Here is a 13,807-nt window from a genome sequence, read left to right on the forward strand (position 1 = left end):
AAAATGATTTGGGGTAGCAATCTTAATGGTAACATCTTTATGCAAAGGATAACAAAAAGTCCACTGATTTGCTAAAACAGTTATTGGGAGTATTTTGTAAAATACAGAAATGAATTTACGAAAGCATGCATTCAACAAATTTACACTTTAATAGGGTAAAAGCATATTTATGGGAACCGTTTGGCGAAAATTGGCGATAGATGGATCACAAGTTTGTGCAATTATTTGACTTGTTATTTTGGCTTTGTGTAGCTGCCACTTCATATGTTCTATCACCCCTTAAAGCCACGACTGTGACTAACATGAAGTATAAGGTACACACCAAATTTGCTGTTAGATAATGATTTTAATCTGGTTACTTTACATAATGGTGTGCAGTGACAAGTTTGAGAAATTATGATTTTTTAACAGATCACTATGTGGGGAGAAAACAGAAAGGTATAATACAGTCAAAAGTCTTTAATTCGGACACCCATAATCCGGACCTCAAAGCTAAAAACTTTCTGCACATGCGCCGCGTTGACACACCTTTACGACCGCGCAGAAATGCGTGTGCACAAGCGCAGAATATGTTTTCGCTTGTGCGTTTAATGTACAACGGACGGTATAAGCTAAAATTATCTAATTATCTGTTTCAGTAAATGGTGATGATTGCATTGTTCCTTAATCTTTGAACTCGATCCGGCTTATTATTTTTTGTAACTTGAATTCTATTTTACATAATCGAAAGTAAACTTGAACTTTCGATTATGTAAAATAGAATTTCCGGTGCTGGAGCTCCCAAAGGATCTACAAAACGAAAGTATGTTTCGATGTCCCTCAAACAAAAAGTGGAATTGCTGCAAAAAATGGATAAAGACATGAAGAATGTGACAGAGAGGTTAGTGAAAACGAAAAAATTTCGATTGACAAGTTAGTCGGTATTCTCTGCACAGCAATTATGGGACTTGAACAGCAGAACTTTGTAACTGAACAAGAAATTATGTCTCTTTATAGAATTAAAGAGAAAGTATTATTACATAAAATGAAGCAACTTAAACAACTTACATTGAAAGAAATGTTTAATAAAGTAAACAAATAAATATTAAGCTTTTTTTTTGTAAATTTTGATACCCTTTAGTTCATAATTGTTCTTTATTTCATAAATTACAGTTTCATATTTTTAATTTTAGAATTTCTGCATGCCATCTTACGAGATTTAAACTGATGATGGCTAATCTTTGGAATATTGTAACAGGTAGTTTGGCGACATTTTGGTATGGCGATAAAGGTTACTAGCAAGGACTTTAGCAGTGTACATGGATAAAGTCAAGAGTGTGCGCAATGCCATTTTTGTGCAATTCTGGGATATTTTTTTTAAGTGAAAATTGGTCGACGTGTACATGGATACCGTGTATGTGCAATTCTTAAAAATGTGGCAAGCAGTTTGTGATTCTGCACTTTCTCCCAATTTCGCACCTTATCTTCTTCATTATTAAGCACTTTTGTTCCATAAAAGTTCTAGCATAAGCGTAATTCAGCTAGCAGATTGTTGGGAAAAAAATGTTGAGTTAAAAAAAAAGTCTTTACTTCGCGAAAACAAAATGGCGTCCAAACAAAAACTAGCAGGTTGCTGTAGCAGGGTTGGTCACCAAATTTTCACCAAAAAATCACCAAGTTACCATAATACAAAGATTAACCCAGAAATCAGTATTCACTACATTTAAACAATAAACTAGGGTAAAAGTATCGTTTAGGGTACCCCTTGGCGAAACACGGATATCAATTTTGCGTAATTCTTTGACTCCGGTATCTATGTACACATTGACCTATTTTCACTTTTCTTTTAACTTTATCCATGTACACATCGAACTATTTTCACTTAAAAAAATCCCAGAATTGCACAAACTTGCATTGCACACTCCTATTACTTTGTCCATGTACACATCGATATATTTTCACTTAAAAAGTCAAAGGAGCACCAAATTCTACAATATAGGCAAACAAAAAATGCACAATCTCAATAAAATACATTTTAAACCAAACAATAAAATAACACAAAAAGGAAAAACATGTTATACATTTAAGCACTACCAAAAGCAAATAGTCACCACGACTTTCGAGTTCGCTTCGTACACACAGAACCATGTCAAAGTCAAAATATCAATCATACTCAAATGACTTTTTTCAAACCAGGTACTCTTTCTGATCGAATGCTTCACATAGTGACCATCTGAACCTTTCTTCCTACAAACCCATCTAAACGGTTCATACATTCGACTAGACGCATATCCTTCCTACATACAGGACACTTAACTACTAAGTAAACCTTCAGTTACACACCAGTCAATTAAAGCTCTTTTCCCCTTTCGCTCCAAATCGTATAGAAACTTCAAATTAATCTTACTACATCCTACCGTCTAAAGAATCAAACCAACACACATCACAAAAACGCTTACAAAACATCCCATGATTCAAAATTTCCCAGAATCATGCACCTGATTACGTCACAGTAGGGTTTCCATAACATTCAACTATTCAGGCTACCATAAATGAAACAGCAACTTGGCGATAAATCAAACAACAACTTCGCCATAATACAAGGGGTACAAGTTTACTCTACCCATAAACTAGTACTGCTATATGCCACACATAGAATAACATGAAGTTTTATTTTAACATAAAATAATGTCTCCTTTTAATATTTTACTGACTAATTAAAAAAAGTACTACGTACACATGAAAAATTCAAACCTGATTCAATTTTCTGGACAAGTCATTTGTAAGACATTCTTCCTCTTGTTCATAATTTAGAGCTAACGTTTCTTTCTCCTTCTTCAGGGTTTTTATCTGCTTCAGCAAAGTATTACTTATAAATTCCTCTTCTTGCTCGGCTTTAGCTTGCTGAAATAAATTTTAGAAACGTTAATAAATCGGAATGGGAATGATTTTCGGTTTAATCCTAGTATCCGGTGCACACAGGATTTGGCGACTTTATGATGAGCAGTAAAAGCGGGACATATACGACGAGTAGTTAACCGCTCATTCAAAGAAAATATACAGTTAAACATAGTATATACTATGTATATAGTATATATTACACTACGTGTGTATAGTATATATATAGACGTTCTTTGGATCATTTTTAGTGTTGGCGATAATTTTCAAAGTCACGCCAAGGCTGCACCGTATACTAAGATTTTACCAATGATTTTCATTTATACAACTTTAAATATTTAATACTAGATAAATTTAACAATTATTTGAACAAGAACATGAACGCTAGGTATGCTTTGCCAGTTCAATTTCAAACACAAATATTATAAATATTATGAATGAAAAATCCTTTACTGATCACTGATCTTAAAAACATATTATTGATTTTAGTTATATCTATCAACACGAGGTAACTTACTATGTTGACACTGGCTTGCCTAAGAGCTTTATTTTCTTCTTGTAAACTTTTAACCCTCAATTTAAACGTCTCAAGTTCCATCTTCAGTACTCGATTTTCCTGCTGCAAAGATTCTATTCTTTTCTGGAACTGTTCCCTAGTAGCCGGAGATGAAGGAATCAACATTCCTCCGTCTACTGAGCTACTGTCGCTTTCACTAGCACTATCCGCCATTTTAATGAACTTAAACACGCAGCGTTTAGCGCCAACTTATGAATTTAGCTCTAAAATCAAGTAAGATTACCTTAATATGAAACATATCTATAATACAACATAGAGCCATATATAAGAAAGAGAAATCACGACAATGGGAAAGATATAAATTTATATCCCTCATACGCAATCAGGGACCCGAAAATTTCTGATCTAAGCATCAAACCTGTTGCCGTTTATAGTTTACCTAATTAATACTGACTGAGAGATTAGAATAAAAGTATGAAAATATTCAATTTTCTTTCGGTAAATATCTCTAGATAATTCTAATATATAATGAATAAACCTAATTCCCTAAAACTGATATCCATAGAATAATGTTAGTTTTTAAGTACAAAATGAAGACTTCGGTGGTTTCGGGACATGTTTTGGGGTTGAATCCAAATTGCAACGCTTATCATGGCAAAACCGAATCCAACTGCACAAGATTCTTTAATACATTGCAAGCAGGGAGGTTAGAATAGATGTATCATTATACTCCGTGGCTTCAACTCTCTTTGGCTAAAAAATTCCGTTTTCACCTCTGAGAGAGTCCTGCCAAAAGTAGCAACCCGTAATTCTGAATTCAGAAATCCATTGGTACGGTCAACGCCTTCTATTGCCAAAAAGCTCCATTTATGTTTCTCAAAATTTACTCTTAAAGTAGAGAATTTATCGCTGTTCTCTTTAATTTATCTAAAACTGCCTTTTTCTCATTTCACCTTTGAAATGTATCTGAGCCATCTGAGCTTGATTTTCGTTCTGCCTGTAGAAAGACTTAGTCGGTGCAAAACAATTTATCTGTTTTCGTTGTGTGTCTAAATATGAAGTTGAATGTAGTTCAGCTTTTGCTTACTTTCTTACTGCAAACTGTGATCTTAACTTTTAGTTTAAGTGCATTTACAGTATTTCTTTTATTCAATCGTAAGCAAAATTTGCTTTTCTCTTCTGTGTAATTTAATGAAAAACTTCATGCAGACCGTTCCTAGGCCATTGGCTGCCCTCGTACTTTTCTAGGATTCCCGCTACTAAATTTAAAAGAAAAAAAAAAAAAAGCTCAATGATTAATAAAATTTGTATTTCATACAAACTAATTACTTACATATAACAAATTGTATAAAAAATATTTACACATGACAAGTACTTATAATCAATTTAATTAATTTAAAATAGTTGTCGTGGTATCCCGAAAGTCCGGCCCTTTCTAATTTTAACCGCCCGCGTACTTTTACGCACTGCAGCCCCAATAGGAACGGCCCTGACTTCATGCTAAATAATATCATCAGTCTTGGTATTTAAATGTGTTGCCAAAATGTTTTAATGTGAATTCATGCGGTTTCATAAAAAAATATTTAAAATTTTATTACTTTTATCAAAATTATGAAATCGTTTGATTGAAAAAGCTGTGTATTTAAATATGTGTTTATTTTTACATGTAGCTTTAATTTTTATTTAAACATTTAATGTTTTTGCTGAAGTATTTAATATCTTTAGAATCTTTACAGAAATCTGTTTTAGTAAATTTAAGAAATTTGTATGCAGTGTAACTTTATTAAATAGTTGCTGCTAACAAAGAGAAGATAATAAAGTATGATACATTATCTGTTTTGCTATGCTTATTCTGGGACTAGATAGAAAAGGGGACTCAGTTATTATTAGCAGCTTTCTGCCAAAATTTGGAGATTAGTTTTTTTAGTTATCTCATAGAAAAATACAAAATACAGTTTTGACAAATTTGCTGAGTCTCATTCAGCTTTCTCACCATTGTAAAAAATATCCCAAAACTCCTTTTTTGTGGGTAAAAAAAAAAAAAAAAAAAAACCCTTCCTAGAAAATCTTTTATTATTCAGGACATATTCATTAGTAGAATTACAGATTACAATCCTTTCTATGGAAATTTCAGCATTTTAAGAAAGCAGTGTACTACATCTAACAAAGAAGTGTTTTATTAATCTTTGGTGAAATCTTGGACTTGGCTTTCTGCATGCGTGGCACATAATATTTTTGCTTAAAAGCATGATATACCTTTCCCCCCCCCTTTCATTTTAGGATTTTTCTGCCAAGTGTGTGCAAGTCTCTGATGCTTTTTTTAGTAAAAATGGATCACTATGTACGTGAGAACAACAGTGCAAAAAAGAGAGAACTGTGTGTATCTTATACGGAACAAGAAGAATTTTAAAATAAAAGCAGTATTGCATACATTGTACGAGGGTTGGAACTTTAATAGTAGCAACTGTTTATTTACAAGGAATACAAAAGTGATTCATGTTACCATGCTTTACAGTCCTTCAATATAGTCGCCAGCATTGTGTACAACCCGTTTCCAACGATATGGAAGTCGCAGAATACCTGTAGCAGCACCTGTTTTGTTGATAGTTTGAATGGACCGGTCTACTGCCGCAAGAATCTCAGGAACAGTTTGGAAGCGAGTGCCACGAAGTGGTTCCTTCATCTTAGGAAATTAGTCATAGTCACAAGGGCTTAGATCTGGGAAGTATGACGGATGGTAAAGCACTTCCCAGCTCCATCGCTTGAACAAATCAGTCACAGCTTGCGCTGCATGTGGCCGAGCATTGTCATGCAAAATGCGAGGAGCGTTCTGCAGAAAGTGTCGCTGTTTTTTTCTCAAAGCTGTTGGAGATTGTGCTCCAAAAATGAGCAGTAATAGTGCGCAGTGACAGTCTGCTGTGGGGGAACGGTATGCATTAGGATGACACCATCACAGTGGTACACGAGAATCACCATAACTTTCACATTGCTGTGGTTCTGACGAAATTTCGAACGTGGTGGTGACCCGTGATGACGCCATTCGTTTGATTGGCGTTTCAGTTCTGGCTGGTACGATCGAGCCCAAGTCTCATCCAGCATAATGATACGGCGTAAAAAAGCATCTCCTTCGTGCTCATAGCACTCCAAGTGGCAACATTGTATCATAGCCATTTCTGCATTTCCGTCAATTGATGTGGAACCCATCGTGAAGCAATTTTTCTCATGGACAGGCGTTTCTTCAGAATGTGCAGCACAGTCGTATGTGCTAATCCTGTTTGTCCGGCCAGCTGATGAATTGTTTGGCGGCGATCACTGTCCATTAGTGTAGCAACAGCTTGCACGTCTGCATCGCTGACACTCGGACGACCTGGCCACAGCATGTCTGCCACGTTTTGCCATCCTTCATTGAATGCTTTCACCCATCTTGCTATGGTTCTGTAAGGCAATGCAGATTCCCCGCAAGCCTCATGAAGCCCTTGATGACACTGTCGTGCTGTACGATCTCTGGCACATTCAATTTTTATCCAACATCGTTGTTCTTCTTTTGAAAACATCCTGACAACACTTACTTTAGACCGCGAGCTAATACAAGGATCCATTCTTCGCGTCACTCCACATGCGCGTGACGTAGGCAGGAAGAGTCTTTTTGCTGAGAGGTAAGGTAGATATGTAGTTCACTTGTGGTATATGCAATATTATTTGGTTTTGTTGCGTAGCGTTTTTTCAGCTGTGTTGCCACTATTAAAGTTCCAACCCTCGTATAATTAGACAAAAAGATACCCAAATAAACATTTGTTTCCAAAGTTGCCAACTAGCTCACAACTTTTCAATAGGGATGTGGGTAATCAGAAAATACTAAAATTTTATTTATACTTAACTAGGAAACATGTTTAACATTTATACATAACTAGCAAACAAAAATTTTCTTGTATCTTATTAAAATATTTGACACAGCTTGAGTATAGGATCACATTGTTGATTCTTATATTTGGCACACTTTTTTGCACTATTTCATTTTTAGTAAACCAGCGAATTCTAGAATACTCCATTTTTTCAGTTCTGTCACAGTCCAAAGTATTTTAAATTGAATGATGCCATTTTTTTCATTGGAGCTGCATACTCTGGAATTATGAACTTTCTTCTTTGTTGGATGTAAACTGCTTGTATTTGATTACTTTTATTTCATTTTATTTTGGGTTCTGTCTGCTGTCTGTTACCGTCTTCTGCTTTAAGTATAGCTGAAAAGTTTCAGGAAGTATTAGAGGGTAATTTAAATTCTAAATTTTGGAATGGGAGGATGACTTTAGGAAAATGGGGGATAGCAAATAGGGTATTTTCTATGTGTCAGGGTCTGTAATTGGTTTTTGCAATTTTTAAGAGAAGCAGAGTTAATAAAGGAAAGGGTTATATTTGAGAATTTAAAAAAAAAAAATTTAATGGTGGGCACTTGCTTATTCAGTATTGACCACTTGTAAGGCTAGAAGTGCTAGTCATTTTATTATGAAGGCACCTAATAGGCAGTCTGTGAAGTAGCAGCTATCTAATAGGCTGCTTCATAGTTGTCTTTTATTAAGTTAAAAACCATGCCTTCTCCAGAATTTGAACCCTGGCCCTTGAGTACTGCAGTAGGCTCTCCTAATCACTAATACCGTCTGGGCAGCTGTATTTGAGAAGTGTAATTCTGTAATGAAATTTAAAGTTAAAAATTTAAAGTCATGCAGGTTTTTGTAGATTTGTAAGAAATTTATGGGAAGGAAGAAATGTAGAAATCAAAAGTCAATTCAGCATAGGTGATGTAATAGTAAGTTGAGGATGGATCAGGAATGTCTTAAGCCTTCTTGAGGCTCTGGGTCCTTATGCAAAAGTAGGCCCCCCCACCCATGTCACTTTTATTTCATTAAATGTAAGGTTTAATAAAAGCAATCCATAATAAAATGAAGTTTTATTAGGAAATTCGTTTTCTACATTTTAAATTCACAACATCATTAATTATGTCTTCAAAATCAAATTTTGATAATGTTTCATTTTCAATACTAATCAAACTTACATTATTCAAGCAAAATTGAGTCATATGATTTCTCAATTCATTTTTGACCAGTTTGAGTTTTGAAAATGAATGCTTACCACTCATGTTAGTAATCCTCAACTAGAAAATTCTCATAACTATAATCAATATCTGAAAACCCTGTGAATAGTCACGTTATACAAGGGTTGCTATTTATATTTCTGGCCTAATAATGAAAAAACAAATATTTATTGTCAAAATGGATTTTATTATTTTTCGAAATATTCTTCATGAAGATCAATACTCTTTTGAATGCATTTTAAGGAATTTTCGAAGCATTTTTCCCACTCCGGTTGAGGTAACTCCAAAACAGGCATACAGTCAAAAGTCGTTAATTCGGACACCCATAATCCGGACCTCAAAGCTACAAACTTTCTGCGCATGAGTCGTGTTGACGCATGCGCGTAAGACCTTTACGGCTGCGAATATGTGTGTGCGCATGTGCATAATATGTTTACGCATGTGCATTTAATGTATAACGGACGGTATAAGCTAAGCTAAAATTATCTAATTCAGTTAATGTTGCAGATTGCGTTGTTCCTTAATCTTCGAATTGGATCCGGCTTATTATTTTTTGCAGACTGTTAGAGCACTTTTATAAAAGTAAGCTTGAACTTTCAATTATGTCAAATAGAATTTCTAATATATATTTACTAATATGTAAAGGATCTGCAAAGGGAAAGTATGTTTCGAAGTCCATTAAACAAGAAGTAGAATTGCTGCAAAAAATGGATAAAGGCATATCCTTCGTTTCTCTAACCATTTCGAAATCTATTTATTAATTTCATGCTGCTCTGCGGTGCACAATGAATTGGAAGTTGATCTGTCAGCACTTTCCTTATCGTCAGGCCAGATGTTTTTATTTTATTTGGCTTATAATTCCTTACTAAATGTAGTATTTCATCTCGATGTACTCCGTCTTTGATATGATGTAAATCAAATTCCTCGTCATTGTAATTCGCCTCTGATAGTGAAGGAAGTGACACAGAGGTTATTGAAAACGAAAAAATTTTGATTGACAAATTAGTCGGTATTCTCGACACAGCAATTATAGGACTTGAACAGCGGAACTTTATAACTGAAGAAGAATTATGTCTGTTTATAGAATTAATGAGAAAGTATTATCACATAAAATGAAGCAACTTAGACAACTTGCATTGAAAGAAATGTTTAATAAACTAAACAAATGAATATTAAGCTTTTTTTTTTTGTAAATTTTGATACCTTTTAGATCATAATTGTTCTTTATTTCATAAATTACGGTTTCATATTTTTAATTTTATAACTTTTGCATGCCATCTTGCCAGATTTAAACTGATGATCTATAATCCGGAATCGCCAGTCCAGACGAGTCCGGATTAACGACTTTTGACTGTATTTTGAATGCATCAATCGCTTCTTCGGGTGTCGCAAATCGATGACCACCGAGGAATTTATTTTTGATGTGCGGGGGGGGGGGAGTCAATGGGTGCCAAATCAGGGATGTATGGTAGATGTTTTGGCTCATCAAAAATTCCTTGTTTCAGCTGATGCATGAGAGCTTGCATTGTCGTGATGAAGAATGATTTGCCGCTTTCTGCTTTTTTTTAATATCACTGATGTTTTCTTACAAACAAATGGGCTGTGTATCATTTGGAATTCACTGCCCTGCATTGTTGTAATGCCACTGTTGCCATGTGAAAGTAATTCTGAAGAAACAGCAACCATTTGCTTCGATGTGCTTCTTCCGCAAACAACTTTTGTTGGATTTGTCTAATCTTGGAAGACCCATATAGTTGACTGCTTTTTTGTTTCTGCCGTATATGCATAGATCCATAATTCATCATGTGCATAAATTTTATACACAGTCTTTGATGCACATTGAAAGTATTTTTCCATCATTTCCTTTCACCAAATGATGTGAATCTTCTTTTGAGTGTTTGCCAGATTATGCGGGATTCAATGCAGAAAAACCTTTTTTATGATTAAATGTTAATTAATGTTAATGTCTTATTGATGCTACTCATACTAATGTCCAAAGATGCTTCAATTTCTCAGTATGTCACATGATGATCTTGCTTTATCAGTTCACACACAGCATGGAAATATTTTCTGGCACAATAACTGATTTTGGACAATCTTTTCAGAATTCGTCCTGGAGCGAATGTCCACCATGATTGAATTCATTTTACTAGTTTTTTACAGTGCTGTAGGATGGTGCATTATCGCTGTATAATGAATTAAATTCATCGAAGCACTCTTTTCTTGATAATTCATGTTGAAAGTTATGGAAAATAATGGCACACAAATTTTCATGAGTCAATTCCATTTTTTTGTGCAAGCTGAATTTTTCGATTTACTGTAAACAATAAAAATCATGCTAAAATGGCAAAACATTCTGAAGAAGTAATGGTTAAAAATATCATACTCCTCTGCAGTCACCTTGCAACACGTACTATTGCCAAGGCCAGAAATATAAATAGCAATCTTCATACATGTATGTATAGGGTGTGTTAATATCAATCCTAATCTCCTCATCCATCAACTGTTCTTCATCATTATCAGCATTTGTAAAATTATATATCTTATGAATCTTCCTTTTTTCCATGTCTTCTCTTTGTTTTTTCTTCAGTTTTTTACCTTCAATGATTAGATATAATTTGAAATGTTGACATTCCAAATTCATTTTCTCCCATAAACATCTTTCATTAAATTTCGATATTTTCTGGCATGCTATTTTAATTTCACTCTCATCTAAATTACAATTATTTTCAGAAAACCCAAACAGTTCAAATACTTCCTCGTATTTTTTTATTGCGTGTTTGTATGTTGTAAATTAGATAGTTGATTATTAGTAAATAGGTTTCTATTTAAAATTTCTGGCTGTGGTAGCTTTCAAAAGATATGTCTGTGTCTTTATCTTCTTCAAGGAAAGTTATCCTAGCACTATATTTTCTTACGTGCTTGTTAACACTTTGATACTGTTTTATAAAGAATATTCCCTTGGTTTTTATATATGCCATTAAAGATTTTAACAATTTGAATGCTTTCGAGAAATCCATATTTTTACTTTGGTTGAATATTTTCACTTTGTCAATATAGTCAAAATGTTATTCTAAAAGATAGTTAAAAATGTAGTTACCAATTCATTCATCTTGCGTTTAAATTTTTTTTCAGAAAATCGAGTATCTGTTGCCTGTGATTCATCATTCAAGGCTCATGACAATTTCTGCATATCCTTTGCCTAAAGCTTCAATTGTACATGCAGATCAGCATGTTCTTAATAAGCTTTTCAATACATTTTTATTTTTATCAGAATCCAAATTTAATTAGTATATCCCAACAATGGGTTGATGATGAGAAGAAATTGTAGAGATTTTAGACAAAATTGAAGTAAATCGTTACATTAGGCTTCAGGTGTTCAAACGAGTTTTCGTGTTGTGAAGTAGCCATATTTGCATGTCTTCAGTCATTGAATTCAATAGTGTTGAATGTAGAATTAGTAGATGAAAACAATTTACATATGAAACGGTGTACTTGTACTTGTGATGGAGATTATATTAGCCATTCACAGTCTACAATCTCATCATTACATAACTCTTTCATGAACAACATTGCAGAAAGGTATCTAATTTTAGTTTTATCATTTCGTTCATTGTATGTATGTTCTGAATTTTTAAAATCATTATATTTGTTGGAACAAACTGATGGACCTTTCTCAACCCAATATGACTGTAAATTTCTTGTCAGTATAATGAAGGCCCTAACTGGATCTGTACTTTCAGGAAAAATATTTGAAATGTCCATAATATCACCAGTTATTGTACCTATTTTAGTAGGTCTTATTGCTGCTTCTTGAACATTTAAATAGTTGGTTTCTTGCTCTCCCTGTTCTTCAACTTCAGGTGTATTGTTGGATATAGTAGTAGAGGTAGGTGAAGAATTTGTATTCAGCTTTGTAATTTATCAATGGATTTCTTCTTTTCCATCAAATAAATGTTAAAAGTAATTGTGATAGTTTAAAATAGGTATTTATAATTTTGTTCTCACCTATAGATTTTTTAACTAAACAATATTATACACTGTCAAATACTCGTACAACTGCTAACCTATAAGAAACGTGCCTGTCTCACAATCTTACCAACCTAGGCACAGACTGACTCAACTGACTGCCACTTTTCAACTAAATGAATAATGATGGTATGTGGTGGTAGGACTAGGCCTAGACACGGACGAGGGACATGACATAATAATATAATCTTACCACTGTTGCCAATTAGCATATAGTTGGAAATTCGTAGTTTGAGAAAATGCCCAACCATAACATTTGTCAATTAAAATTATTTGCATTGTGATCTTGTTGAACACGAATCAAGAACAAGACCAGGCTCCTTTGAGGCCGAGACCCATGCCTTAAAACATTCCTGGGATGGATATTGTTTTTGGAATACAAAATTATCAGACGAACAAAGACAGGCTATTCAGGAGGAGTATTTTTTTGGCTTTGAATAGATTAACGGATACGAGGTAATTTATTAACAAAACTATTTTAGATTAAATTTGTTGCCATTGGAAAATGTAGGGGGTATTTGGAAGATAGTCGAAATAGATGAAAATAAATTTGGAAAGCAGAAATACAGTAAAGGGCATGCTGTTGAGGAACAGTGGGCTTTTGGAGAGATTGGCAAGTTGTTTTTGGTAGTGTATAAGAATGAGAGTAAATTATTGGGCATTATTATGGAGTGGATCGAGTCAGGAAGGACAGTTTATTTGGATAATTGGGAAACCTATGAGTGCTTAAGCAGGAAGAATTTTGACCATTTAAAGGTAGATCATAAGTTGAATTTTATTGATTCAGATACAGGATGCTATACAAATAAAGCTTATGTTACGCCAAAGTCCATCTCTAGTACTTCTAAATTTTTGAGATAAATATTAATTCTAGCTAAAATCCTTACATAAAAAGACTGTGACACTTCTTTTTTGTAATTAAAGCACAATTTTAGTAGAGAATTCTTCAGATCTTGAAAATTATATTTTACTAATGAACCTGCCTTGAAAACTGATTTTGACTTCTTAATGTATGCCTGTCTTTCTCTGGGAAACAAGCTCTTTTATGATCAGATTGAAAGAATAGAAAAGCTGCCATCCATATGTCAAAAGATTTTTCTCCAGGAAATGCAGTTAATTTATGTGAATGGGTAAATTTTCCATTTCTGAAAATACTAGAATTGGAACATTTTGGATGGATGTAATTAAATATGGGAAATCCAAAGTGTTACTTTTATAGAACCTTCTTTTTGTGTGTGTGTTTAGTTTACAACTCGGACTTCAGAAGACATTTTTTGGTACTGTTCTGTTATATAGGG

General features: G+C 33.9%; 2 protein-coding genes across 5 annotated transcripts in view; one reads left to right on the plus strand and one right to left on the minus strand.

Annotated features, from left to right (window-relative positions):
* The window catches only part of LOC118186463 (coiled-coil domain-containing protein 6), a 119,408-nt gene extending 115,586 nt beyond the window's left edge, over positions 1 to 3,822 (minus strand). For 2 of the 4 annotated variants that reach the window (XM_035356567.2, XM_035356568.2), the window contains exons 1-2: positions 3,395 to 3,822; positions 2,734 to 2,883 (exon numbers count right to left, since the gene is read on the minus strand). In XM_035356567.2, the coding sequence (XP_035212458.1) occupies positions 2,734 to 2,883; positions 3,395 to 3,607 (363 nt within the window). In that variant the 5' untranslated portion in view covers positions 3,608 to 3,822. The remainder of the gene's footprint in view (positions 1 to 2,733; positions 2,884 to 3,394) is intronic. The other 2 variants (XM_035356566.2, XM_035356565.2) reach the window with 1 other exon arrangement.
* A 602-nt stretch (positions 3,823 to 4,424) lies between these two features.
* Positions 4,425 to 13,807, plus strand: part of LOC118186468 (uncharacterized) — a 33,237-nt gene continuing 23,854 nt past the window's right edge. Inside the window, exon 1 of the mRNA XM_035356572.2 lies at positions 4,425 to 4,549. Coding sequence (XP_035212463.1) covers positions 4,450 to 4,549 — 100 coding nt within the window. The 5' untranslated portion in view covers positions 4,425 to 4,449. The remainder of the gene's footprint in view (positions 4,550 to 13,807) is intronic.

The sequence above is a fragment of the Stegodyphus dumicola genome, chromosome 8 (genome assembly GCF_044657685.1).
Source record: "Stegodyphus dumicola isolate Sdum_Otavi_A_Nest chromosome 8, ASM4465768v1".
NCBI lineage: Eukaryota > Metazoa > Arthropoda > Arachnida > Araneae > Eresidae > Stegodyphus > Stegodyphus dumicola.